The 26699-nt window shown below is 37.6% G+C and overlaps 2 protein-coding genes across 2 annotated transcripts; both read right to left on the bottom strand.

Annotated features, from left to right (window-relative positions):
• Window positions 1–1518: 1518 nt before the first annotated feature.
• LOC130460891 (uncharacterized) lies at window positions 1519–14137 on the bottom strand. The gene is made up of 12 exons (XM_056828654.1): window positions 13717–14137; window positions 7277–7572; window positions 6963–7178; window positions 6608–6877; window positions 6103–6495; window positions 5737–5997; window positions 5319–5644; window positions 5060–5239; window positions 4864–4968; window positions 1972–2041; window positions 1762–1860; window positions 1519–1660 (listed from the first exon to the last, which is right to left on the bottom strand). Exons 2-12 carry the CDS (start codon window positions 7559–7561, stop codon window positions 1586–1588), a joined length of 2280 nt encoding a protein of 759 aa, XP_056684632.1. The 5' UTR covers window positions 7562–7572; window positions 13717–14137; the 3' UTR covers window positions 1519–1585.
• Window positions 14138–16854: 2717 nt separating this feature from the next.
• LOC110791935 (uncharacterized) lies at window positions 16855–18151 on the bottom strand. Its single transcript, XM_056829733.1, has 5 exons — window positions 17916–18151; window positions 17475–17818; window positions 17221–17400; window positions 17024–17128; window positions 16855–16930 (listed from the first exon to the last, which is right to left on the bottom strand). The coding sequence occupies exons 2-5, from the start codon at window positions 17744–17746 to the stop codon at window positions 16855–16857; spliced, it is 633 nt and encodes a 210-aa protein (XP_056685711.1). The 5' UTR covers window positions 17747–17818; window positions 17916–18151.
• Window positions 18152–26699: the final 8548 nt, after the last annotated feature.

Genomic DNA, 26699 nt, shown 5'->3' on the forward strand with positions numbered 1-26699 from the left:
TATCATGCTAGGTCCCTTAAAACAATCTAAATCAGATAATCGCGATCGATCTAGTATTATATGTCGCATATTGCTAAAATCAACTCAGATTAGTTTAATAGTTAACGCATGTCCCTTCAATTATTTATGCTGAGCTAGTAAGGATATCCTGCCTCTGGAGTTATCGAAGAGCGAGTACTCCTCTCGGTAGTTACAGTCCCCCGAACCCTCAATCTCTACCTTGCGGGTGTATGTTGAGAGATCCCCACACCAGGGATCACAAGGGAACCTACGGCTGTCGTGGTCAAACATAATTGCACTCCCTTTATGTCACGATAACCGGGTTTTGTCCGTTTTTCTCATTGTCGTTAAAAACTGAATGGCGACTCCTATATTACTAGTAAATTGGGTGTAAACTGACAGGAAATCCAATTACAATTGATTTGACAAAAAGAAACGTCACACCCACGAGGGACAAGGTCACGCATTAGCCTCGTGCTTTTTCGACCCCCTCACAGTGGCGACTCCACTAGGGATAGTGAAGGAAATACTCGTGCTCGTAGGTAATCAAAATAGCCGAAGGGTGAAACGATCCTACCCCGCGTTTATTTCCCCATCAAGTTGGGACGACCTGAAAATCAACATATTAATGTGAACGGACAGAACCGCATAACGAATCTTGGCTCCCTTAGATGTTTCATCTCGGGAGTTGGGACTAAGGATACCCATCGCCAACCGGGGGGTGCATACGCTTCGAATGTTGTCCACTCGGCACTTTTGCTAGTAGTACACCCATCCCAAACCCAATCGCTCGCCCATTAGGTCCCTCTCATTGGTGCATTCACTAGTGGAAAAAGGGTCATTTGCATCGCACTTTTAAGCACATTTGCGTCGCACATCAAGCGTGGCAAAAGCTCTCGACGCAAATGACTAAAAGTTATTTGCGTCGCACATTTGTGCGACGCAAATGAACCTTATTTGCGTCGCACATTTAGCTAATGTGCGACGCAAATAACTTTTCAGGCATGGTGCTGAAAAGTCATTTGCAACGCACATTAGCTAAATGTGCGACGCAAATAAGGTTCATTTGCAACGCACATTTAGCTAATGTGCGTTGCAAATGACTTTTCAGCACCATGCCTGAAAAGTTATTTGCGTCGCACATTAGCTAAATGTGCGACGCAAATAACTTTTTAGGCATGGTGCTGAAAAGTCATTTGCAACGCACATTAGCTAAATGTGCGTTGCAAATGACAATTTTAGCGCCAAAAAATTAAGTCATTTGCCTCGCACATTGAGCTAACGTGCGTTGCAAATGACTTATTTTTTTAAAAAAAATATTCGTTTTTTAATATTTTAGTTGGAAATTCCGACATGATCGTCTTTGAAATTAGACGCTTCATTCCCAATACCGGGAATACATTTATAATTAATACCTGTCACTAAAGTTTACAACGTAATTAACGTTCCCAATAAAAGGCAATTAAATTCGTCATAGATCGATCAACCAACATGTTACAACAAACATAAAATTATTACAACAAAGGTACGTAGCTAGCTAGAGATCAAGTTCATATTACAAATTAAGCTAAAAATTCGACATTGTTCATGAAGTAATCTGCCCAAAAACTTTCACCTCATTAATCTCCTCCGGTGAATAGGGCAATGTTCTTGAAAAATCCTAAAAAAGTGTAAATAATTCAATTTATCAACGATTGATCAATATAATAGTTTTGTGTACTTCAATTTATTATATAAAGTACGTAGTTTATGAGAACATACCTTAGTAAGATCTTGACTATTACCATGATTCATTATTATGTCGTACATAAAACGCATGACGTAGTAGCCACAATCTAGTGATCCCGGTTGTTGAGCACACTAAATGCATTAAAATAAATAACACAAGTAAAATTTCTATCACATTGTATGTTATAATTTTGAAAAACTTATTTCTTAGGTAAATAATAAACTAATTATATATATATATACCTGTGCTGGAATCCATGTTAATTTAGTTCCCTTAGATTGTCCACCTAGTCTCTTGTAACTCCGAAAAGCACTACACATTCGATAAAATATGCAATTATATATACTTTGTTTACACATGTAAATGCAAAGAATATTTTACATGTAAGTGCAATTATATACTTTATTTACACATGTAAATGCAATTATATACGTAGTAGTCACATTTAAGGCTAATTGGGTCGTTCTAGGTCATTTTTAGGCAAAAATGATGTTTTCGAACCCAACTTTGAACCAAAGAACCTAAGGAATGTTTTCAAACTTATTACACGTCTCATATGCATAGTTATAACTTTCTAAGGCCCTTTACAATCTATTATTTCACATTTAAGGCTATTTGGGTCGTCCTAGGTCATTTTTAGGCAAAAATGATGTTTTCGAACCCAACTTTGAACCAAAGAACCTAAGGAATGTTTTCAAACTTATTACACGTCTCATATGCATAGTTATAACTTTCTAAGGCCCTTTACAATCTATTATTTCACATTCAAGGCTATTTGGGTCGTCCTAGGTCATTTTTAGGCAAAAATGATGTTTTCGAACCCAACTTTGAACCAAAGAACCTAAGGAATGTTTTCAAACTTATTACACGTCTCATATGCATAGTTATAACTTTCTAAGGCCCTTTACAATCTATTATTTCACATTTAAGGCTAATTGGGTCGTCCTAGGTCATTTTTAGGCAAAAATGATGTTTTCGAACCCAACTTTGAACCAAAGAACCTAAGGAATGTTTTCAAACTTATTACACGTCTCATATGCATAGTTATAACTTTCTAAGGCCCTTTACAATCTATTATTTCACATTTAAGGCTATTTGGGTCGTCCTAGGTCATTTTTAGGCAAAAATGATGTTTTCGAACCCAACTTTGAACCAAAGAACCTAAGGAATGTTTTCAAACTTATTACACGTCTCATATGCATAGTTATAACTTTCTAAGGCCCTTTACAATCTATTATTTCACATTCAAGGCTAATTGGGTCGTCCTAGGTCATTTTTAGGCAAAAATGATGTTTTCGAACCCAACTTTGAACCAAAGAACCTAAGGAATGTTTTCAAACTTATTACACGTCTCATATGCATAGTTATAACTTTCTCAGGCCCTTTACAATCTAGTATTTCACATTTAAGGCTAATTGGGTCGTCCTAGGTCATTTTTAGGCAAAAATGATGTTTTCGAACCCAACTTTGAACCAAAGAACCTAAGGAATGTTTTCAAACTTATTACACGTCTCATATGCATAGTTATAACTTTCTAAGGCCCTTTACAATCTATTATTTCACATTTAAGGCTATTTGGGTCGTCCTAGGTCATTTTTAGGCAAAAATGATATTTTCGAACCCAACTTTGAACCAAAGAACGTAAGGAATGTTTTCAAACTTATTACACGTCTCATATGCATAGTTATAACTTTCTAAGGCCCTTTACAATCTATTATTTCACATTTAAGGCTATTTGGGTCGTCCTAGGTCATTTTTAGGTAAAAATGATGTTTTCGAACCCAACTTTGAACCAAAGAACGTAAGGAATGTTTTCAAACTTATTACACGTCTCATATGCATAGTTATAACTTTCTAAGGCCCTTTACAATCTATTATTTCACATTCAAGGCTATTTGGGTCGTCCTAGGTCATTTTTAGGCAAAAATGATGTTTTCGAACCCAACTTTGAACCAAAGAACCTAAGGAATGTTTTCAAACTTATTACACGTCTCATATGCATAGTTATAACTTTCTAAGGCCCTTTACAATCTATTATTTCACATTTAAGGCTAATTGGGTCGTCCTAGGTCATTTTTAGGCAAAAATGATGTTTTCGAACCCAACTTTGAACCAAAGAACCTAAGGAATGTTTTCAAACTTATTACACGTCTCATATGCATAGTTATAACTTTCTAAGGCCCTTTACAATCTATTATTTCACATTTAAGGCTAATTGGGTCGTCCTAGGTCATTTTTAGGCAAAAATGATATTTTCGAACCCAACTTTGAACCAAAGAACGTAAGGAATGTTTTCAAACTTATTACACGTCTCATATGCATAGTTATAACTTTCTAAGGCCCTTTACAATCTATTATTTCACATTTAAGGCTATTTGGGTCGTCCTAGGTCATTTTTAGGCAAAAATGATATTTTCGAACCCAACTTTGAACCAAAGAACCTAAGGAATGTTTTCAAACTTATTACACGTCTCATATGCATAGTTATAACTTTCTAAGGCCCTTTACAATCTATTATTTCACATTTAAGGCTATTTGGGTCGTCCTAGGTCATTTTTAGGCAAAAATGATGTTTTCGAACCCAACTTTGAACCAAAGAACCTAAGGAATGTTTTCAAACTTATTACACGTCTCATATGCATAGTTATAACTTTCTAAGGCCCTTTACAATCTATTATTTCACATTTAAGGCTAATTGGGTCGTTCTAGGTCATTTTTAGCCAAAAATGATGTTTTCGAACCCAACTTTGAACCAAAGAACCTAAGGAATGTTTTCAAACTTATTACACGTCTCATATGCATAGTTATAACTTTCTAAGGCCCTTTACAATCTATTATTTCACATTTAAGGCTATTTGGGTCGTCCTAGGTCATTTTTAGGCAAAAATGATGTTTTCGAACCCAACTTTGAACCAAAGAACCTAAGGAATGTTTTCAAACTTATTACACGTCTCATATGCATAGTTATAACTTTATAAGTCCCTTTACAATCTATTATTTCACATTTAAGGCTAATTGGGTCGTCCTAGGTCATTTTTAGGCAAAAATGATGTTTTCGAACCCAACTTTGAACTAAAGAACCTAAGGCAAAAATTTTGGCAAAAATGGCATTTTCATATGCATACTTTACTTACTTGTTTAGTGGCTCCTTAATCATCAAATTTCTCTTCTTCTGTTGAGAATCAAATATGTAGACCTCACGTTTAGACAAGCAAAGAACTAAAAGCATCCAGTGACTCCTACATACAAACAATAAACGTATGTAGTTAGAAAAAAAAAATTAAATTTATAACAATCAATTAAAAACGAAGTTCAAAGTAATTTTCATACTTTTCGTAGTATGGACATAAGATGAATGTCTTAGAACTAAGTGCACTCATGGACCTCGTCATGTACAATAGAATTCGATCTGCATCGGACTTTAACATGGTGGCCGAGATCATCTCCGGGCACATGAATCCAATACTATTGGGGTGACAATCATCGTGAAAACACAACTCACTCAAAGCCCTATAATATAGAGTGTAAGAACGTTAAGACAATCATAAAAATCAAATTTAGGGGCAAAATATGAATTTAGGTAACTCACGTAGCAAAAACTTGTATTATTGATATATTGAGCCATGCTCCCGAGAGAAGTTGATCGGTGTCTTCAACGGTGACACTAATTTCAAAGTCCTTTTCCATATTGAATGTCCTTTTAGTGCAATGTACCTTAACGTGCTCCCCTTCTTTTAATCCCAACATCATAGTTTTCATCACATTGCACTTACCACTCAAATTTTGCACTTTATAATTTTCAAGGAAATAGGTTTTTGATTTAGTGTTGGACGCTTTTGTTCCACTTCCCCCAACCACTATCTCTTTCCCTTTGTTCCCTTTCCCTTTAGGCTCTTTACTTGTAGGCTTGTTTACCTGAGGTATGATTTTCAAATAACGATATACATATTAGTGAGCATACATGGTATAATAGTTCTACTTCAAATTATCATGCATATGTTAGTTACCTCCTCATTCGTAAGCGACACCAAATGTTTTGGCCACTGAGTGAAGGTACCATGAGCTTGAGCAAGTTTCTTAATATATTGAGAAGGCACGGGGACGGGAGCTTCTTTGTACGCGGGCTCAAAATCATCAACGCTCACTTTCACGTTATCGGACGTGACGTCGTTGTGGTGATCAAGGAGCAACTCTGGACATATGGTACCATAGGCAACAAAGACTTTCTCCGAGCCTATGTTCAGGTATAGATGGCACGGGACAGGTTCCTTATTATTTATTTTGAACAATAACGCAAATACAATGTAACATGTTAGAAAAGTTCAATAGAATTAACTAGAAACAAAGTACTTGAAAAACACAAATTATCATACCGTAATGTCGGCAAATGGATCTAAACCCCCGGAACGACAACTACTATGAACATTTGCGTCTATCCTCATATGGCTTGGTATTTGGACACCAAGTTCTTTAGCAAATGTGATAAATTTCTCCATGACCATGGCATCCATCTTGGAGTTCATCTCTTGTATTGTCTCATCTTTGACCCTTTTGGTCACTCTTGCTTCCATTTCCTCCATCTCCGCATCTCCATACCGTCGAAAGCTACGCCGCTCTCCGGTCCCCCACACAGCTTTGATGCCTACTCCACCACCAAATGTTAGTGGTCTCCCTTCTTTAGTCTTACCAAGTGCACGAGATAAGACATCATCTCGTGCACTTTTGGGAACAAATTCCCCTTCATCTTGTTTCCTTTTCCATTCATCCTACATGAAATCAAATGGTTTTGAGAAAAGTTCAACACTTGGTTTCATATTTAAGAACATATATGAAATTAGAGGAATCACAACATTACGCAAAATTGTTAAATGAACTTACAATATTTTCTTTGACCTTTTGTGTGCCCTCATCCGACAAGTAAGGATTTCCTTTCTCATCTGGTTTCGATCTTGCAAGAAGCCATAAACATGTCCTACTCGGCAAACTTGAAGAAATTGTAGACGCAGAGGAACCTTCAGATGACGAAGAAACTGAGGGAATGTACCCTTTTCTCTGCCATTCACTTGTCATTTCAGCATATGATTTCTGTCCCATATGATGAGGATATATGTTGAAAGATTGACTTTGTCTTGCTTTCTCACTTATTTCCTAATTTTAGGGGGGTAAAAGAAATTATTACAACAAAATAAAACTTAGATTATAACAAGACTTTAAATAAGAATAATTTTTATACCTCAGCTTCTTCGGAGGTACGTATCTTCACAAATTCCTTCCATATATCCTTAGTTATATAACTATACAAATCATATGGCATCTTTTCATCTTTTGGCCTTTTCCTTGTACCCCGAATCCAACCAGTCGCCAATCTTGATTTGAATTCCCTCCAACGCTTATCACAACTCTTTAAGACAACTTCTTTCTTAGTTTCATCTGTGATATGAAATTCTCTCTAAATGAAAGAAAAAGAAAAGGAACAAGAAAGTCTTTTAGCACATGAAAAAGACACGTAGATATGTACAACTGAATTTCCAAAATAAAACCGGTTACCTTGACGTCTTCCCACAAAGTGTCTTTTATTCCTTGTGAAACATCTTCCCAGGTTCTGATCAATATTGAAACCTTTGCGCGACTTATCTCGCCAATGTGATTCTTGTAATCCGTTGCCCATTTCCCTGTGGGTCGGTCCAAGTGATCCCATTCAATTTTTCTTGGAACCCCGGGCATGGATTTTATTCCTTTTGTAGGGCCTCTTGGCTTCTTTTTTTGCTTTTGGGGCACTTGATTTGGTGATTTGTTAGAAGGACCTGAATTTGCGTGTTGATCTTCATCCATGCCTGACGCTACTGCATTGGAAAATCATCAAAATTACATACCTTCAAAAGCAGGATTTTAAAATAAAAATAAAGAACTGACCAGTTCTGTGCACTGATCTGCACAGTTCTGATCTGAGCTGTGCAGATCAGTGCACAGAACTGGTCAGCTCTGATCAGTTCTGTGCACTGATCTGCATAGTTCTGATCTGAGCTGTGCAGATCAGTGCACAGAACTGATCAGAGCTGACCAGTTCTGTGCACTGATCTGCACAGCTCAGATCAGAGCTGTGCAGATCAGTGCACAGAACTGATCAGAGCTGACCAGTTCTGTGCACTGATCTGCACAGTTCTGATCTGAGCTGTGCAGATCAGTGCACAGAACTGGTCAGAACTGATCAGTTCTGTGCACTGATCTGCACAGTTCTGATCTGAGCTGTGCAGATCAGTGCACAGAACTGATCAGAGCTGACCAGTTCTGTGCACTGATCTGCACAGCTCAGATCAGAACTGTGCAGATCAGTGCACAGAACTGATCAGAGCTGATCAGTTATGTGCACTGATCTGCACAGCTCAGATCAGAACTGTGCAGATCAGTGCACAGAACTGATCAGAACTGACCAGTTCTGTGCACTGATCTGCACAGTTCTGATCTGAGCTGTGCAGATCAGTGCACAGAACTGATCAAAGCTGACCAGTTCTGTGCACTGATCTGCACAGCTCAGATCAGAACTATGCAGATCAGTGCACAGAACTGATCAGTTCTGACCAGTTCTGTGCACTGATCTGCACAGTTCTGATCTGAGCTGTGCAGATCAGTGCATAGAACTGGTCAGTTCTGATCAGTTCTGTACAAATGCTGGGGAATGAATTTGAATATGCAAAATTTTGGTCCACAAACCCACCCAAAAACAGACTGTTCTTTAAAGATTAAGCAACAAAGAAAGCACAACCAAGCTCCTGAAATAACCTTCAGATACTAACAACCAGCAATTAGATGGTACACAGGAACTTAGCAGACACTTAAATCCAAATAAGATGTTTTTTTTCCGGGTTGGGAGGTAGTTTGGGAGTGCAAACATGGATGACATAATATCCAGCTCCATGAGCATAATATAGAGACCAGTTGCATAAGAATTCAAGGAGTATGGAAATTCCCTGAATAAAGAAGTATCAGGTGTAACCATCCATCATCCTTTGAACAACCACCACTATCCTAAAGCCTCGTACTAATCTATTATTCCACATTTAAGGGTAATTGGGTCGTTATAGTACATATTTAGGCAAAAATGACATTTTCGAACCCAACTTTGAACCAAAGAACCTAAGGAATGTTTTCAAACTTATTACATGTCTCATATGCATAGTTATAACTTTCTAAGCCTCGTAATAATCTATTATTCCACATTTAAGGGTAATTGGGTCGTTATAGTACATATTTAGGCAAAAATGACGTTTTCGGACCCAACTTTGAACCAAAGAACCTAAGGAATGTTTTCAAACTTATTACATGTCTCATATGCATAGTTATAACTTTCTAAGCCTCGTACTAATCTATTATTCCACATTTAAGGGTAATTGGGTCGTTATAATACATATTTAGGCAAAAATGACATTTTCGAACCCAACTTTGAACCAAAGAACCTAAGGAATGTTTTCAAACTTATTACATGTCTCATATGCATAGTTATAACTTTCTAAGCCTCGTAATAATCTATTATTCCACATTTAAGGGTAATTGGGTCGTTATAGTACATATTTAGGCAAAAATGACATTTTCGAACCCAACTTTGAACCAAAGAACCTAAGGAATGTTTTCAAACTTATTACATGTCTCATATGCATAGTTATAACTTTCTAAGCCTCGTACTAATCTATTATTCCACATTTAAGGGTAATTGGGTCGTTATAGTACATATTTAGGCAAAAATGACGTTTTCGGACCCAACTTTGAACCAAAGAACCTAAGGAATGTTTTCAAACTTATTACATGTCTCATATGCATAGTTATAACTTTCTAAGCCTCGTACTAATCTATTATTCCACATTTAAGGGTAATTGGGTCGTTATAATACATATTTAGGCAAAAATGACATTTTCGAACCCAACTTTGAACCAAAGAACCTAAGGAATGTTTTCAAACTTATTACATGTCTCATATGCATAGTTATAACTTTCTAAGCCTCGTAATAATCTATTATTCCACATTTAAGGGTAATTGGGTCGTTATAATACATATTTAGGCAAAAATGACATTTTCGAACCCAGCTTTGAACCAAAGAACCTAAGGAATGTTTTCAAACTTATTACATGTCTCATATGCATAGTTATAACTTTCTAAGCCTCGTACTAATCTATTATTCCACATTTAAGGGTAATTGGGTCGTTATAGTACATTTTTAGGCAAAAATGACATTTTCGAACCCAACTTTTAACTAATCTACAAATTAACTTGGTGAAAAAATAGTTGCCAAAATAGTACCTATCTCACTATTTCTCTTTTTCAACATAAAATCCTTCATCATGATCTCGGCGTGTATAACTCATGTCAACATCGTCAATCATTTGAGGGATATGCCAGGAGGAAGGTGGAATCTCATTAAACTGCTCATCATACTCTTCTTCATCATCTACATCCTCAACGCCAAGTATTCTTCTTTTGCCTTCCAGAACAACTGACCAACTACGATCGGCAGGGTCAACCATGTAAAAGATTTGTTTTGCCTGTGATGCTAATATGAAAGGATCTGCAAGATGCCCAACTCGACTAAAGTTTACAAGTGTCAGGTACCCATGTTCATCCTTTTTGACACCGCGACTAATATCAACCCACTTGCACCGGAATAGAGGAATCTTAAAATACTTATATTCCAACTCTAATATTTCTTCAATGACTCCATAGTAAGAGTTCGTCTTATCTACAAGTGTTCTATCTTTTACACTAGCATACTCTGAAGACAAACATATTGCCGTAACACCACTATTTTGCATCGTCGTTTTGTCATCTTGTCGCTTCGTGTAAAAAGAATAGCCATTGATGTCGTACCCCTCATAAGATATGACTTGACATTTAGGACCATATGCCAACCATCTCACCATGTCAGATACCTCATTAGGCGTGTCGGAAAATTGATCCATCACTCGACGCTTGAACCATGTGAGGAATGAACGATTATGCTCTTTTATCAGTTGAGGACCATTTTTTGAAGGATATTGCTCTCTAAGAAAGTTCATGTGCTCAGCCACGTATGGATGGACTTCACTAAGACTTTGCACCACAAACAGCTCAACCTTACACATCATTTCAGAACTGATTGATATCCTTTTCTTGCCAATTGTACCTTGACCCCCAAGTCTCCCATCATGTCTAGACTTTGGTACTCCGACTTCTTTCAAACGTGCCATATATTGAGAAACCCATGCAGCAACTTCCTCCGCGACGGTTCGTTGGACAATACTAGCTTCAGGTTTGGCCGGATTCATCACTCTATTTTTCAAGGTACCCATTTCCCGTTCAAAGGGATACATGTACCTCATACAAACTGGCCCACAAAGCTTAATTTCACGAACAAGATGAATAATCAAATGAGGCATCATGTCAAAGAATGATGGCGGAAAATACTTTTCAAACCGACACATGGTCTCAAGTACATCAGCCTGCAAATCATCCAGTATTGTTGGATTGATCACCTTGCTACAAATTGTGTTGAAAAAGAAACACAATCTTGTAATGGTATACCTCACTTGTGGCGGCAATATCCCTCGAATTGCAACCGGCAGCAATTGTTGCATCAACACGTGACAATCATGAGATTTCATTCCAACTAATTTCAAGTCAGACATGGACACAAGTCTACGAAAATTTGAAGAGTAACCGGCAGGGACCTTTAAGCCATGCAAAGACTCACAAAAGCTAACTTTCTCCTTTTTAGACAAGGTGAAACAAGCTGGGGGAAGGTACCAGCGTTTTCCCCTTTCTTGAGGTGCCAACTCGGAGCGACCCATAGCAGCCATATCTTGTCTAACTTTAGGCCCATCCTTCGTTTTCCCTTGCATATTCAACAATGTCCCAACAATGGCATCACAAACATTTTTCTCAATATGCATTACATCCAAACAATGCCTAACTTCCAAATCTCTCCAATATGGGAGATCCCAAAAGATAGACCTCTTCTTGTAACCACCACTTGGCTGACCTTTATAAGGCTTACCAAACTCTGTCTCAATGTCTTTAACCCGTTCATAAACCTCACACGCACATAAGGGGGCAGGAGCTTCTCTCATCTCCAATTCTCCATTAAAAGCTTCCTTCTCTTTTCGAAATGGATGATCTTCAGGAAGATACATCCGGTAATCCATGTACACATCTTTCCCACAAAATTTTAGGCGCCTCGAGACCAAATCATCATGACAAACTGGACATGCCTTCTTTCCCTTTACAGAATACCCTGACAAATTTCCATAAGCCGGGAAATCATTTATCGTACAAAAAATCATGGCACGTAAAGTGAAATTGGTTTTGGTGTATGCATCAAACATCAACACCCCTTCATCCCACAACAATTTCAAATCTTCAATGAGTGGCTCTAGATACACATCTATGTCATTTCCGGGTTGTTTAGGCCCAGAGATTAAGAGCGACAACATGATGTATCTACGCTTCATGCATAACCAAGGAGGCAAATTGTATATGGTGAGAAGAACCGGCCAAGTGCTATATTGGGTACTAAGTGTCCCAAATGGGTTCATTCCATCCGTGCAAAGACCAAGCCTGAGATTCCGAACTTCTTCCCTAAAGACCTTGTACTTTCGATCAATGTTCCTCCATTGTGGAGAATCAGCAGGATGCCTCATTAACCCATCTTTCTTCCTCCCCTCGGCATGCCACCTCAAGAGTTTTGCAGTTTTCTCTTCTGAGAAAAGGCGCTTAAATCTTGGTATAATTGGAAGATACCAAAGCACCTTAGCCGGAGAAGGTTTCTTCTTAGTTGATGTTGCATCATTCTCCACGATCTTGTAACGGGACAATCCGCATCTTGGACACTCATGCAGATTTGCATACTGCTTTCGATACAACACGCAATCATTTGGACACGCGTGTATCTTCTCATAAACCATACCCAAAGGACACATAAGCTTCTGGGCCTCATAGTTAGACCTTGGAAGTTTGTTTCCTTCAGGAAGATTACCAGACGTGGCCTCCAAAAACTGTGAAAAACTCTTGTTGGTCCAACCGTTTTCCACCTTTAAGTTGAAATATTCGATGACGGCACCAAGTACAGTTTGTGTAGAACCAGGATATAATGGTGTTGCGGAAGCTTTGATTATACTATCATACATATGGGGACGCTCAACGAAATGATGGTCTTCCACATCATGCATCATATCATCTATCCTATCTTTCTCCTCTTCTTCCTCACTTTCAACACCAATATCATCCTCAATTTCATTATCATCACCATTATCACAATGATTATTCTGACTCGAGCTCGGCATACTAGAACTTGCCCCATGATCTATGCTCTCACCATGCCATGTCCACGTCGTGTAGTTACCCTTAAAACCGCGACGAACTATGTGATCAACAATATCATCAATATCCCGATACCCCCTTGAATTATTGCAATCACAACAAGGACACAGAATTAAACTTGATTCATGTTCTGATTGATGTTTCAAGGCAACCTTAATGAACTCTTGAATCCCTTGTAAGAACCTTGTAGAAAATCGTTTACTACCATACATCCAACTCCGATCCATTTTCAACCACTAGACCAAATTTTGTCAAAGGTTAGAATATAAACTAGGCTATTCATATCATTATAAATCCAAAATTTTGTAGCAAACCCAAAACATGATTTCATATATCACCTAAATTCATTTCATACCCAAAACTTCATTTCATAACTTTTAATTCAACAAAACCTAACAACTAAAATTCAACAAAACCTAAATCCTAAAATGTACCCAATTAAAATTCAACTAAAATTCAACAAAACCTACAACTAAAATTCAACAAAACCTAAATCCTAAAATGTACCCAATTAAAATTCAACAAATAATATCAACCATTAAAATTCAATTATAATGCATAATTAAAATTCAATTATAATGTCCACAATTAAAATTAAAATGCACAATTAAAATTCAATAAATATCAAAACTAAAATTCAATACCTAAGAGAGGAGAGACGACAATGAACAAGGGCGGCTGAGTGGGCGGCGGCGTGGGCGGCTGCCGTGCCGTGGATGACTTCCTTGGCCGTGGGCGGCGACTCTAAAAAGGAAGAAGGGCAGGAATCAGTGAAGTAGTGAAGTGGCGAAGCAGTGAAGCAGTGAAGCAGCAAAGGAACGGCGCGGCAACGACGGAAGGCGGCGAAGGCAACGACGACAGTGAACAGGGTGAAGCCGCCGGTGAGAACAAAGCAGCTAGTGTTGGTGTTGGTTTCGTTTGGGAGGGAAGCAGCTAGTGTTTGTCGAGCAATATTAACCTAAGTCAGAATGTTCCTAAGCAATTAAGCTGAGCGCGAATTCGAAAAAAAAAAAATCAAAACACATTTGCGTCGCAGCTTTGTTAAACTGCGACGCAAATGACTCTAGGATGCCCCCCAGAGTCATTTGCGTCGCAGATTAGTAAATCTGCGACGCACTTGATTGAGTTAATTGCGTCGCAGTTTTACTAATCTGCGACGCAAATGACTCTGGGGGGCATCCTAGAGTCATTTGCGTCGCAGTTTAACAAAGCTGCGACGCAAATGACTAAATTTTATGCTAAAATTTGTCATTTGCGTCACATGTTCAGAATGGCGTGGCAAATGCGGGGATGCAAATAAGCCTTTTTCCACTAGTGATTCCCCCTTGGCTTACATCGTGATTGGCCTCTTGGGCGAAATTCGTCTGTTGAAGGCACTACCTCTACCGGGGCATGTGTTGGATCTGCGATAGAAGCGGTACCAGGCCAGGCGCAAATAGTTACCCATAGAAGCCAATCATAAACTACATGACATATTATTATTGCCTCATGATGGAATGTTAGTTATGTGTAGCGAAATATATGATTGTGTGTGACAAACTATCCTAGAAAAACCAACGACCTTAAAAATTGCCCAAACATTCATAAACCAATTGGCCAAAGAGTTATACCAAAATACGTGTCCCGGAAACCCGAACGATCGCCACAAAAATAAGCGACGCTCGGGATGGCCTATAACGGATCCCACAACGCTGTAACGCGTAAAGGACGTTATTAGGCAAGCACGCAAAATCGAAGTCGCATAAACAAAAATTAGACGCAAACAGAAAACGAGAACCACCCAGGGACGCATTTTCAACGCCCCTGGCTGGACGCCGAAATTTCTCACGCCCTACCCTGGGCGCTGAAGTTGCTGCCTGGCCTTTTGGTCAGGCACAGCAGCCTCGGTGCCCACGCGTGAAGAAAATACGTAGCAAAAAAAAAAACTTTTCGTGAAAAAAAATTGCTACGAGGGCGTATGAAAAGCACTCGATTCCAAAAGCGACTTATAAAAAAAAATAAAAAATAACTCTTTGTGTCGTTGATAGGCCTCCTACGACGGCAATGTTCGGCTCCAAAACCGAGCACGCTAATTGAAATAACCTTGAATGTCACATGGGCAAAGTATTCAAAAAAATAATGTTAAAATGATGTTTCAAGAAAAATAATGTTCGAATAAAAAAAAAAATCCGAGTCTAGACTAGGCTATGCCAAAGTACAATCTAAATCCTAAGTCTTAGTTGTCTTATCCATAAGAATCGGTCCTAATGATTGGTGTCGTTCTGCAAGTTAAAAGGTTAAACCATATTGAGTCTCCCTTCCTAACATTTAAATCAATAAGCACCCATATGTAATTGTCATCCCTTGCTAAGAATATACGGCCTCAATACTCTCTCTCACCAATAAAAAGAATATATTATAGTATTTGCAAAATGGAAACAGTCACATTCTGAAAATCATTCCCCCATAGTCGCACAACCCCCAAAGTGAACCTAAGGTGTCAATACCATTAGCAAAAATTAATGGCCTCAAGGCTTATGATCACATTGGGTCACGACTATCATAGTCCTCTCGAGCCACTCGCTCCTTGAAATACTCCTAAGTACGGACTAAAAGATTTTCCATGAATGCAACATCACGAACTATGAAAATACCCAAATCGGCATACCATAAGGCTAACATTGGGGTAAAGCAATACACACTAAGAGGGAACCACACTAATGATTCTAGTCTTGCAAAAATGAAAATTCGATCTCCCCAACTAACTACCTTGCCAACCACTAGTGGAAAAACAGTCATTTGCGTCGGTCATTTAAGCCCATTTGCGTCGCACATTGGTGCGACGCAACTGGCCGCGACGCAAATGAAAAAGTCATTTGCGTCGCACTTTTGTGCGACGCAAATTTGAGTCATTTGCGTCGCAGTTTTACTAAACAGCGACGCAAATGACTTTTTTTTTGACATCCAGAAAAAGTCATTTGTGTCGCTGTTTTACTAAACTGCGACGCAAATGACTATCCAGGATGTCAAAAAAAAAGTCATTTGTGTCGCTGTTTTGTAAAACTGCGACGCAAATGACTCAAAATAATAAGGTCATTTGTGTCGCAGTTTTACTAAACTGCGACGCAAATGACCTTATTTCTTCTTTTTTTTTCATTTTTTTTATTGAACAACTTCATATTTCATGTATCTGGATCACAGTATTATATATACATGCATAAAAAAAATAGTGGAATATAGTTGAAAATTTTGACATAATCTCCTTTGTAATATAACACTTCCCAATAATCGGGAATTATAATACATGCACCTGTCAAATATAGTTTTACAACCCCATTAAAAGGCAATCCATCATATCATATCGTTCAACCAACATGTTGATAACGAACCTAACAAACCAATATTACAACAAACTAGCTAGCTAGATTTACATCGGAATTGGTCAAAAAGTAATCAGCCCAAAATTCTTTAACCTCATTAATCTCCTCGAATGAAAAAGGCTTTGTTCTTGAATAATCCTAAAAATACACATGCAAGTATATAAATAATTAGGTCAACAATCAATAGTTATGCCTAGAGCTACTTCAATTTATTAAAGTATATCACATACCGTAGTAAGATCTTGACTATCACGATGCTTTGTAAATATATCGTACATAAAACGCATGACGTAGTAGCCACACTCTAGTGATCCCGGTTGTTGAAGACACTACATGATTAAAAAAAACAACACAAGTAAATTTTATATGAAATTATACGTAGTAATTTTGAAAAACTTGATCTTTAGGTAAGTATTAAACTAATTATACCTGTGCCGCAATCCAATTCAATTTAGTTCCTTTAGATTTTCCATTTTGTGCCTTGTAAGTCCGAAAAGCCCTACACGTTTGACAAAAGGGGACTTATAGCTATATACTTTATTATATTTTTGTATCATGTAAATGCAAAGAATTCATAAAATACTTTACTTACAGGTTCAATTGGTTCTTAATCATCAAATTTCTCTTCTTCTGCATAGAATCAAATATGTAGACCTGAGATTTAGCCAAGCAAATAACTAAAAGAATCCAATGCCTCCTACGTACAAATAATAAAATTATGTCGTTAGAAAAAAAATATTAACAACAATCAACAATATAATATGAAAAATAAATTTAAAATGTTCTTACTTTTCGAAGTATGGACATAAGATGAATGACTTAGAACTGAGTGTTGCCATGGATTGCGACATGTATAATAGAACACGATTTATATCACTATACAACATGGTTTCCGAGATCATCTCCGGGCACATGAATCCCAAAGCATTGGTAGAATGATCAAATTCATCCCACGACTCATATAAAGCCCTACATAGCTCAATAACGTTAAGACAATTGAAAATATAATAATTAGGAGAGAAAATTTAATTTAGGAAACTCACAGTATAAGAACTTGCAATATCGATATATTGAGCCATGCTCCCGAGAGAAGTTGATTGATGTCTTCAACGGCGATAATAAGTTCACGGTCATTGTCAAAATTGAATGCCCTTTTACTAGCTTGCAACTTAACATCCTCCCCTTCTTTTAATTTAGAAACCATAGTTTTCATACAATTGCACTGAACTCCCAATTTTTGCGAGCTAAATTTGGGAAGAAATTGTTTGTTTGCCTTAGTGTTGGACCCTTTTGTCTCGCGTTGACTTTCAACCATTACCTCTTTCCCTTTAGGCTCTTTGCTTGTAGCCCTTTTCTCGTTAGGCTCTTTTCTTGCAGGCTCATTTACCTGAGTTATGAATTTCAAATAACCATATACATATTAGTGAACATAAGTGTATGATATAATATTTTCGAGTCAAATTTGATGCATAATGATAAGTTACCTCAGGACTCGTCACAAGCGAAACCAAATTTGTTGGCCACTGAGTGAAAGTACCAAGAGCTTGTCCAAGTTTCTTTATAAATTGAGAAGGCACGGGGACTGAAGCTTCTTTATACGCGGGCTCAAATTCATCAACGCTCACCTTCACGTTATCGGCAACGAGGTTGTTATGGTGATCAAGAGTCAATTCCGGATGTATAGTACCAAAGGCAACAAAGACTTTCTCTGAGTTTATCAACAAGTGTAGCCGGCAGGAGGTAGGTTCCTTTATTTGAAAAAAACAACATGTTAGAAAAATGCCATTTTCGCAACCATTTATAACCATTTATAAGTTCAATATTGAACCTAAGCTAGGACTCATTCAAAACCATTTATAAGTTCAATATAACCTAAATATGCAAAACTGAACAGATCAGAACTGATCTGCACAGACCAGAACTGATCTGCACAGACCAGAACTGATCTGCACAGACCAGAACTGGTCTGCACAGACCAGAACTGGTCTGCACAGACCAGAACTGATCTGCACAGACCAGAATTGGTCTTCACAGACCAGAACTGGTATGCACAGATCAGTTCTGGTCTGCACAGATTAGGTAACTGGTCTGTGCAGATCAGTTCTGGTCTGTGCAGATCAGTTCGGATCTGTGCAGACCAGAACTGGTCTGCACAGACCAGAACTGGTCTGCACAGATCAGTTCTGGTCTGTGCAGATCAATTCTGATCTGTGCAGACCAGAACTGATCTGCACAAACCAGAACTGGTCTGTGCAGACCAGAACTGGTCTGCACAGATCAGTTCTGGTCTGTGCAGATCAGTCCTGGTCTGTGCAGATCAGTTCTGATCTGTGCAGACCAGAACTGATCTGCACAGACCAGAACTGATCTCTGCAGACCAGTTCTGGTCTGTGCAGACCAGTTCTAGGGGATTTTGTTGGTCTGTGCAGATCAGGTAACTGGGAATAAGTTTTATTATTGATGCAAAAAACAAGTAAACATAAAAAATAAAAACAGTTGAAATAAGTTAAAAGCTAGGCAAGTAAACATAGTTAATCAAGGAGAGGAACCTAAGGACTCATTTTCGCTCCCGATTTTCCTAAAATGAACCTAAGGACTCATTTTAAACCATTTATAAGTTTAATATGATTACTAAAAGGTTATAAGACTCATTGAAATCCATTTATGCACGGTTAAAGGTCGTTTAGGTCGTTATAGGTCATATGTAGCCTAAAATGGCATTTTCGCTCCCGATTTTCCTAAAATGAACCTAAGGACTCATTTTAAACCATTTATAAGTTTAATATGATTACTAAAAGGTTATAAGACTCATTGAAATCCATTTATGCACGGTTAAAGGTCGTTTAGGTCGTTATAGGTCATATGTAGCCTAAAATGGCATTTTCGCTCCCGATTTTCCTAAAATGAACCTAAGGACTCATTTTAAACCATTTATAAGTTTAATATGATTACTAAAAGGTTATAAGACTCATTGAAATCCATTTATGCACGGTTAAAGGTCGTTTAGGTCGTTATAGGTCATATGTAGCCTAAAATGGCATTTTCGTTCCCGATTTTCCTAAAATGAACCTAAGGACTCATTTTAAACCATTTATAAGTTTAATATGATTACTAAAAGGTTATAAGACTCATTGAAATCCATTTATGCACGGTTAAAGGTCGTTTAGGTCGTTATAGGTCATATGTAGCCTAAAATGGCATTTTCGCTCCCGATTTTCCTAAAATGAACCCAAGGACTCATTTTAAACCATTTATAAGTTTAATATGATTACTAAAAGGTTATAAGACTCATTGAAATCCATTTATGCACGGTAAAAGGCCGTTTAGGTCGTTATAGGTCATATGTAGCCTAAAATGGCATTTTCGCTCCCGATTTTCCTAAAATGAACCTAAGGACTCATTTTAAACCATTTATAAGTTTAATATGATTACTAAAAGGTTATAAGTCTCATTGAAATCCATTTATGCACGGTTAAAGGTCGTTTAGGTCGTTATAGGTCATATGTAGCCTAAAATGGCATTTTCGCTCCCGATTTTCCTAAAATGAACCTAAGGACTCATTTTAAACCATTTATAAGTTTAATATGATTACTAAAAGGTTATAAGACTCATTGAAATCCATTTATGCACGGTTAAAGGTCGTTTAGGTCGTTATAGGTCATATGTAGCCTAAAATGACATTTTCGCTCCCGATTTTCCTAAAATGAACCTAAGGACTCATTTTAAACCATTTATAAGTTTAATATGATTACTAAAAGGTTATAAGACTCATTGAAATCCATTTATGCACGGTTAAAGGTCGTTTAGGTCGTTATAGGTCATATGTAGCCTAAAATGGCATTTTCGCTCCCAACTTTCTTAAAACTAATTATTTAAAAGAAACAAATAATCTTATATACCTGAATGTTTGCAAATGGATCAACACCCCCAGATTGACAACTACTAGGAACTCGAACATCCCCCGTCATATGACTCGGTATTGAGAGACCCAGCTCTTTAGCGAATGTGATGAATTTCTCCTTAACCATGACATCCATCTTTGAGTTCATCTCTTGTATTGTCTCCTCTCTAACCCTTTGGGTTACTCTTGCTTCCATTTCCATGAGATCTACATTTTCAATTGGTGGGTATCTACGCCGCTCTCCGGTCCCCCACACAGCTTTGATGCCTACTGTACTACCAAATGTAAGTGGTCTCCTAGTCTTAGTCTTATTAAGTGCACGAGTTAAAGCATCATCAAACCGATGAGGAACAAATGTCCCTTCCGCTTCTTTTTGTTTCCATTCATCCTACATGAAACCAAATAGTGTTAGGGAAAATTATTGCTTCTGCATCCTTTTGTTTTTTACCTTAGAAAATGAAATGAATGAAACCAAAAACTGTTAGAGAAAATTAACACTTACAATGGTTTCTTTGACCTTTTGTGTTTGCTCATCAGGCAAGTATGTATTTCCTTTATCATCTTCTACTGATCTTCCAAGAAGCCATAAGTGTGTCCTTTCCGAGAAACTTGAAACAACCGTAGAACTAGAGGAACCAATGGATGACGAAGAAACCGAGGGAAGGTACCCTTTGCTACGCCATTCAATGGACTTTTCGGCATACGATTTTTGTCCCATATGATGAGGATGTATGTTGAAAGATTGGCTCGCTCTTGCTTTCTTGCTTATTTCCTAATGTTGGGAGAAAAATATAAATTATTAATTACAACCAAAAAAGAACTTTAATATAGTCAAAACTTTAATTGATAATGATTTTTATACCATATATTCTTCTGATGTACGATACTTCACAAATTCCTCCCACATATCTTTAGTTATGAAATCATACAAGTTATAAGGCATCTTTTTATTTGCAGGCATTTTCCTTGTCTCTGTGATCCAACCTGTATGTAATTTCGATTTGAAACCCCTCCAAGCCTTATCACACCTCTTTAAGACTTCTTCTTTCTTAGTCTCATCTTGGATATGAAACTCTCTCTAAATGAAATAGAAAAATCAATACAAAGGTTTTAGCAAATGAGTAACATGTATAGACAATTGAGGAATGCATATTCTAAAATAATGACATTTTCGGTTACCTTGACATCTTCCCACAATGTGTCTTTGATTCCTTGCGAAACGTGTTCCCAATCTTTAATCAATATAGAGACTTTTGTGCGGCTTATCTCGCCAATGTGAGTCTTGAATTCTTTTACCCATTTTCCTATGGGTTGGTTAAAGCAATCCCACTCAATTATTCTTGGAACCCCGGGCATGTCTTTGATCCCTTTTGAAGGACCTCTTGGCTTCCTTTTCTTCTTTTGGTTCCCTTGATTTGCCTCTTGATTTGATGGCTCCTGTCCATGTGGGTCCTCAAGGGCATACATATCTTCATTCTCCATGAAATAAGTATCAAGGTGAACCAATTCAACAACTTCTGACCTGAATAATTAAGTGGCAAACCAGTCAACTACGGCACACAAATTAGACCAAAAATGTGCAAAATTGAACAGACCAGAACTGATCTGCACAGACCAGAACTGGTCTGCACAGACCAGAACTGGTCTGCACAGACCAGAACTGGTCTGCACAGACCAGAACTGGTCTGCACAGACCAGAACTGGTCTGTGCAGATCAGAACTGGTCTGCACATTAAAACCGATCCGGGACTTGCATTCAACAACCAATACGAAGTAAACAAGAGTTCATGCAAATTCAAAACTATTTCATAATATAATTCATAAAAATAAAATTAAAAAGAAAGAAAATGAAGCCTAAAATGACATTTTCGCTCCCGATTTTCCCAAAATGAACCTAATGACTCTTTTTAAACCATTTATATGTTTAATATGATTAGTAAAAGGTTATAAGACTCATTGAAATCCATTTATGCACGGTTAAAGGTCGTTTGGGTCGTTATAGGTCATATGTAGACTTAAAATGGCATTTTCGCTCCCGGTTTTCCTAAAATGAACCTAAGGACTCTTTTTAAACCATTTATAAGTTTAATATGATTAGAAAAAGGTTATAAGACTCATTGAAATCCATTTATGCACGGTTAAAGGTCGTTTGGGTCGTTATAGGTCATATGTAGACTTAAAATGGCATTTTCGCTCCCGGTTTTCCTAAAATGAACCTAAGGACTCTTTTTAAACCACTTATAAGTTTAATATGATTAGAAAAAGGTTATAAGACTCATTGAAATCCATTTATGCACGTTTAAAGGTCATGACAATCTCATAATCCTTGGAACTCCATCAAAATTTCCCTTTTTTAAAAATCAAAACCGATAAAATTTACAAAATCAAGTTCATGGAATCGGCTTACCTCTCTCACTCTTTCTCTTTTGCAACATAAAATCCTTCACCGTGATCTCGACGAGTAAGACTCATGTTAACATCATCAATTGTTTGAGGAATATGCCACGAGGAAGGTGGAGTCTCATTAAACTGTTCATCATATTCTTCTTCATCATCTACATCCTCGACCCCAAGTATTCTTCTTTTGCCTTCAAGAACAACTGACCAACTACGATCGGCAGGGTCAACAACATAAAAGACTTGTTTTGCCTGTGATGCTAATATGAATGGATCTTCAAGATGCCCGACTCGACTAAAGTTTACAAGTGTCAAGTACCCATGTTCATCACTTTTGACACCGCGACTAATATCAACCCACTTGCACCGGAATAGAGGTATCTTAAATTCTTTATATTGCAACTCTAATATTTCTTCAATTACTCCATAGTAACAATACTTCTTATCTACAAGTGTTCTATCTCTCGCACTAGCATATTCCGAAGACAAGCCCATTGCCGTAACACCATTATTTTGCATCGTCGTTTTGTCATCTTGTCGCTTAGTGTAAAAAGAATAGCCATTGTTGTCGTACCCCTCATAAGAGATGACTTGACATTTAGGACCATATGCCAACCATCTCAACGTGTCAGATACAACCTCAGGCGTTTCGGTGATTTGATCCATCACTCGACTCTTGAACCATGTGAGGAACGAACGATTATGCTCTGTTATAAGTTGAGGACCATTTTTTGAAGGATATTGCTCTCTAAGAAACTCCATGTGCTCATCCACATATGGATGGACTTCACTAACAGTTTGCACCACAAACAACTCAATCTTACTCATCATTTCTGAACCGATTGATATCCTTTTCCTGCCGATTGTACCTTGACCCCCAAGTCTCCCTTCATGTCGAGACTTTGGTACTCCAATTTCTTTCAAATTATTCAAATATTGAGCAACCCATGCGGCAACTTCCTCAGCAACGGTTCGTTTGACAATACTAGCTTCAGGTTTGGCCGGATTCATCACTCTATCTTTCAAGGTACCCATCTCTCGTTCAAAGGGATACATGTACCTCATACAAACTGGCCCACAAAGCTTAATTTCACGAACAAGATGAATAATCAAATGAGGCATCATGTCAAAGAATGATGGCGGAAAATACTTTTCAAACCGACACATGGTCTCAAGTACATCCGCCTGCAAATCATCCAGTATTGTTGGATTGATCACCTTGCTACAAATCGTGTTAAAAAAGAAACACAATATTGTAATGGTATACCTCAATGGTGGCGGCAATATTCCTCGAATTGCAACCGGCAACAATTGTTGCATCAACACGTGACAATCATGAGATTTCATTCCAACTAATTTCAAGTCAGACATGGACACAAGGCTACGAAAATTTGAAGAGTATCCAGCAGGGACCTTTAAGCCATGCAAAGACTCACAAAAGCTAACTTTCTCCTTTTTAGACAAGGTGAAGCAAGCTGGGGGAAGGTACCAGCGTTTTCCCCTCTCTTGAGGTGCCAACTCGGAGCGACCCATAGCAGCCATATCTTTTCTAACTTTAGGCCCATCCTTCGTTTTCCCTTGCATATTCAACAATGTCCCAACAATGGAATCACAAACATTCTTCTCAATATGCATTACATCCAAACAATGCCTAACTTCCAAATGTCTCCAATATGGGAGATCCCAAAGCGTAGACCTCTTCTTGTAACCACCACTTGACTGACCTTTATAAGGCTTACCAAACTCTGTCTCAATGTCTTTAACCCATTCATAAACCTCACACGCACATAAGGGAGTAGGAGCTTCTCTCTTCTCCACTTCTCCATTAAAAGCTTTCTTCTCTTTTCGAAAGGGGTGATCTTCAGGAAGATACATCCGATAATCCATGTATACATCTTTCCCACAAAACTTTAGGCGCCTCGAGACCAAATCATCATGACAAACTGGACATGCCTTCTTTCCCTTTACAGAATACCCTGACAAATTTCCATAAGCTGGAAAGTCATTTATCGTACAAAAAATCATGGCACGTAAAGTGAAATTGGTTTTGGTGTATGCATCAAACATCAACACCCCTTCATCCCACAACAATTTCAAATCTTCAATGAGTGGCTCTAGATACACATCTATGTCATTTCCGGGTTGTTTAGGCCCAGAGATCAAGAGAGACAACATGATGTATCTACGCTTCATGCATAACCAAGGCGGCAAATTGTATATGGTGAGAAGAACCGGCCAAGTGCTATATTGGGTACTAAGTGTCCCAAATGGGTTCATTCCATCCGTGCAAAGACCAAGCCTAAGATTCCGAACTTCTTCACTAAAGACCTTGTACCTTCGATCAATGTTCCTCCATTGTGGAGAATCAGCAGGATGCCTCATTAACCCATCTTTCTTCCTCCCTTCGGCATGCCACCTCAAAAGTTTTGCAGTTTTCGCTTCTGAGAAAAGGCGTTTAAATCTTGGTATAATTGGAAGATACCAAAGCACCTTAGCCGGAGTAGGTTTCTTCTTAGTTGATGTTGAATTATTATCCACGATCTTGTAACGGGACGATCCGCATCTTAGACACTCATGCAGATTTGCATACTGCTTTCGATACAACACACAATCATTTGGACATGCATGTATCTTCTCATAATCCATACCCAAAGGACAAATAAGCTTCTGGGCCTCATAGTTAGACCTTGGAAGTTTGTTTCCTTCGGGAAGATTATCGGACGTGGCCTCCAAAAACTGTGAAAAACTCTTGTTGGTCCAACCGTTTTCCACCTTTAAGTTGAAATATTTGACGACAGCACCAAGTAGAGTTTGTGTAGAACCAGGATATAACGGTGTTGCGGAAGCTTTGATTATACTCTCATACATACGGGGACGCTCAACGAATTGATGGTCTTCCACATCATGCATCATCTCATCTATCCTATCTTTCTCCTCTTCTTCCTCACTTTCAACACCAATATCATCCTCAATTTCATTTTAATCACCATTATCACAATGATTATGCTGACTCGAGCTCGGCATACTAGAGCTTGCCCCATGATCTATGCTCTCACCATGCCATGTCCACGTCGTGTAGTTACTCTTAAAACCGCGACGAATTATGTGATCAACAATATCATCAATATCCCGATACCCCCTTGAATTATTGCAATCACAACAAGGACATTGAATTAAACTTGATTCATGTTCTGATTGATGTTTCAAGGCAACCTTACTGAACTCTTGAATCCCTTGTAAGAACCTTGTAGAAAATCGTTTACTACCATACATCCAACTTCGATCCATTTTCAACCACTAAAGAAAAAATAATATGACCAAATTTTGTCGAAGGTTAGAATATAAACTAGGATATTCATATCATTTTAAATCCATGGCTTTATAGCTTCCAACTAAACCTACCATAACTAATAACAAGTTCCCATAACGTACAATTCATTTCACATCACAAATTCACAAACCCAAATTTTGTAGCAAACCCAAAACATGATTTCATGTATCACCTAAATTCATTTCATAACCTACACAAACCATCTCATAAACCTACACAAACCCAAAACTTCATTTCATAACTTTTAATTCAACAAATCCTAAATGTAATAAACAATTAAAATTCAACAAAACCAACTATTATAATAACATATTCCAATTCATCAAAAACTACAATTAAAATTCAACAAAACCTAAATCCTAAAATGTACCCAATTAAAATTCAACTAAATAATATCCACAATTAAAATTCAATCTTAAATTTCAATTCAAATGCATGTACAACTAAAATTCAATCATAATATCCACAATTCAAATCAAAATGCACCCTTAAAATTCATTTTAAATTTAACTAAATAATATCCACAAACTTTCAATCTTAATATCAAAATTTAAATTCAATCTTAAATGTAAACAACTAAATAAAATCCACAACACTCAATTTAAACCTAATTATTGAAAGTTTTAATATTTAAAAACA

This window comes from Spinacia oleracea, chromosome 5 (genome assembly GCF_020520425.1).
Source record: "Spinacia oleracea cultivar Varoflay chromosome 5, BTI_SOV_V1, whole genome shotgun sequence".
NCBI lineage: Eukaryota > Viridiplantae > Streptophyta > Magnoliopsida > Caryophyllales > Amaranthaceae > Spinacia > Spinacia oleracea.

What these genes read in the sequence shown, in the direction of transcription:
- LOC130460891 (XM_056828654.1), bottom strand. Translation starts at nt 7,561, where the DNA reads ATGGATGAAGATCAACACGCAAATTCAGGTCCTTCTAACAAATCACCA. An exon ending in ATTAAGGAGCCACTAAACAA is followed by an intron (nt 2,042 to 4,863) that starts GTAAGTAAAGTA and finishes TCGAATGTGTAG; the next exon opens with TGCTTTTCGGAGTTACAAGA. An exon ending in ATAGTCAAGATCTTACTAAG is followed by an intron (nt 1,661 to 1,761) that starts GTATGTTCTCAT and finishes ACACTTTTTTAG; the next exon opens with GATTTTTCAAGAACATTGCC.
- LOC110791935 (XM_056829733.1), bottom strand. Translation starts at nt 17,746, where the DNA reads ATGGTTGAAAGTCAACGCGAGACAAAAGGGTCCAACACTAAGGCAAAC. An exon ending in TTATGTCCATACTTCGAAAA is followed by an intron (nt 17,129 to 17,220) that starts GTAAGAACATTT and finishes ATTTGTACGTAG; the next exon opens with GAGGCATTGGATTCTTTTAG. An exon ending in ATTAAGAACCAATTGAACCT is followed by an intron (nt 16,931 to 17,023) that starts GTAAGTAAAGTA and finishes TCAAACGTGTAG; the next exon opens with GGCTTTTCGGACTTACAAGG.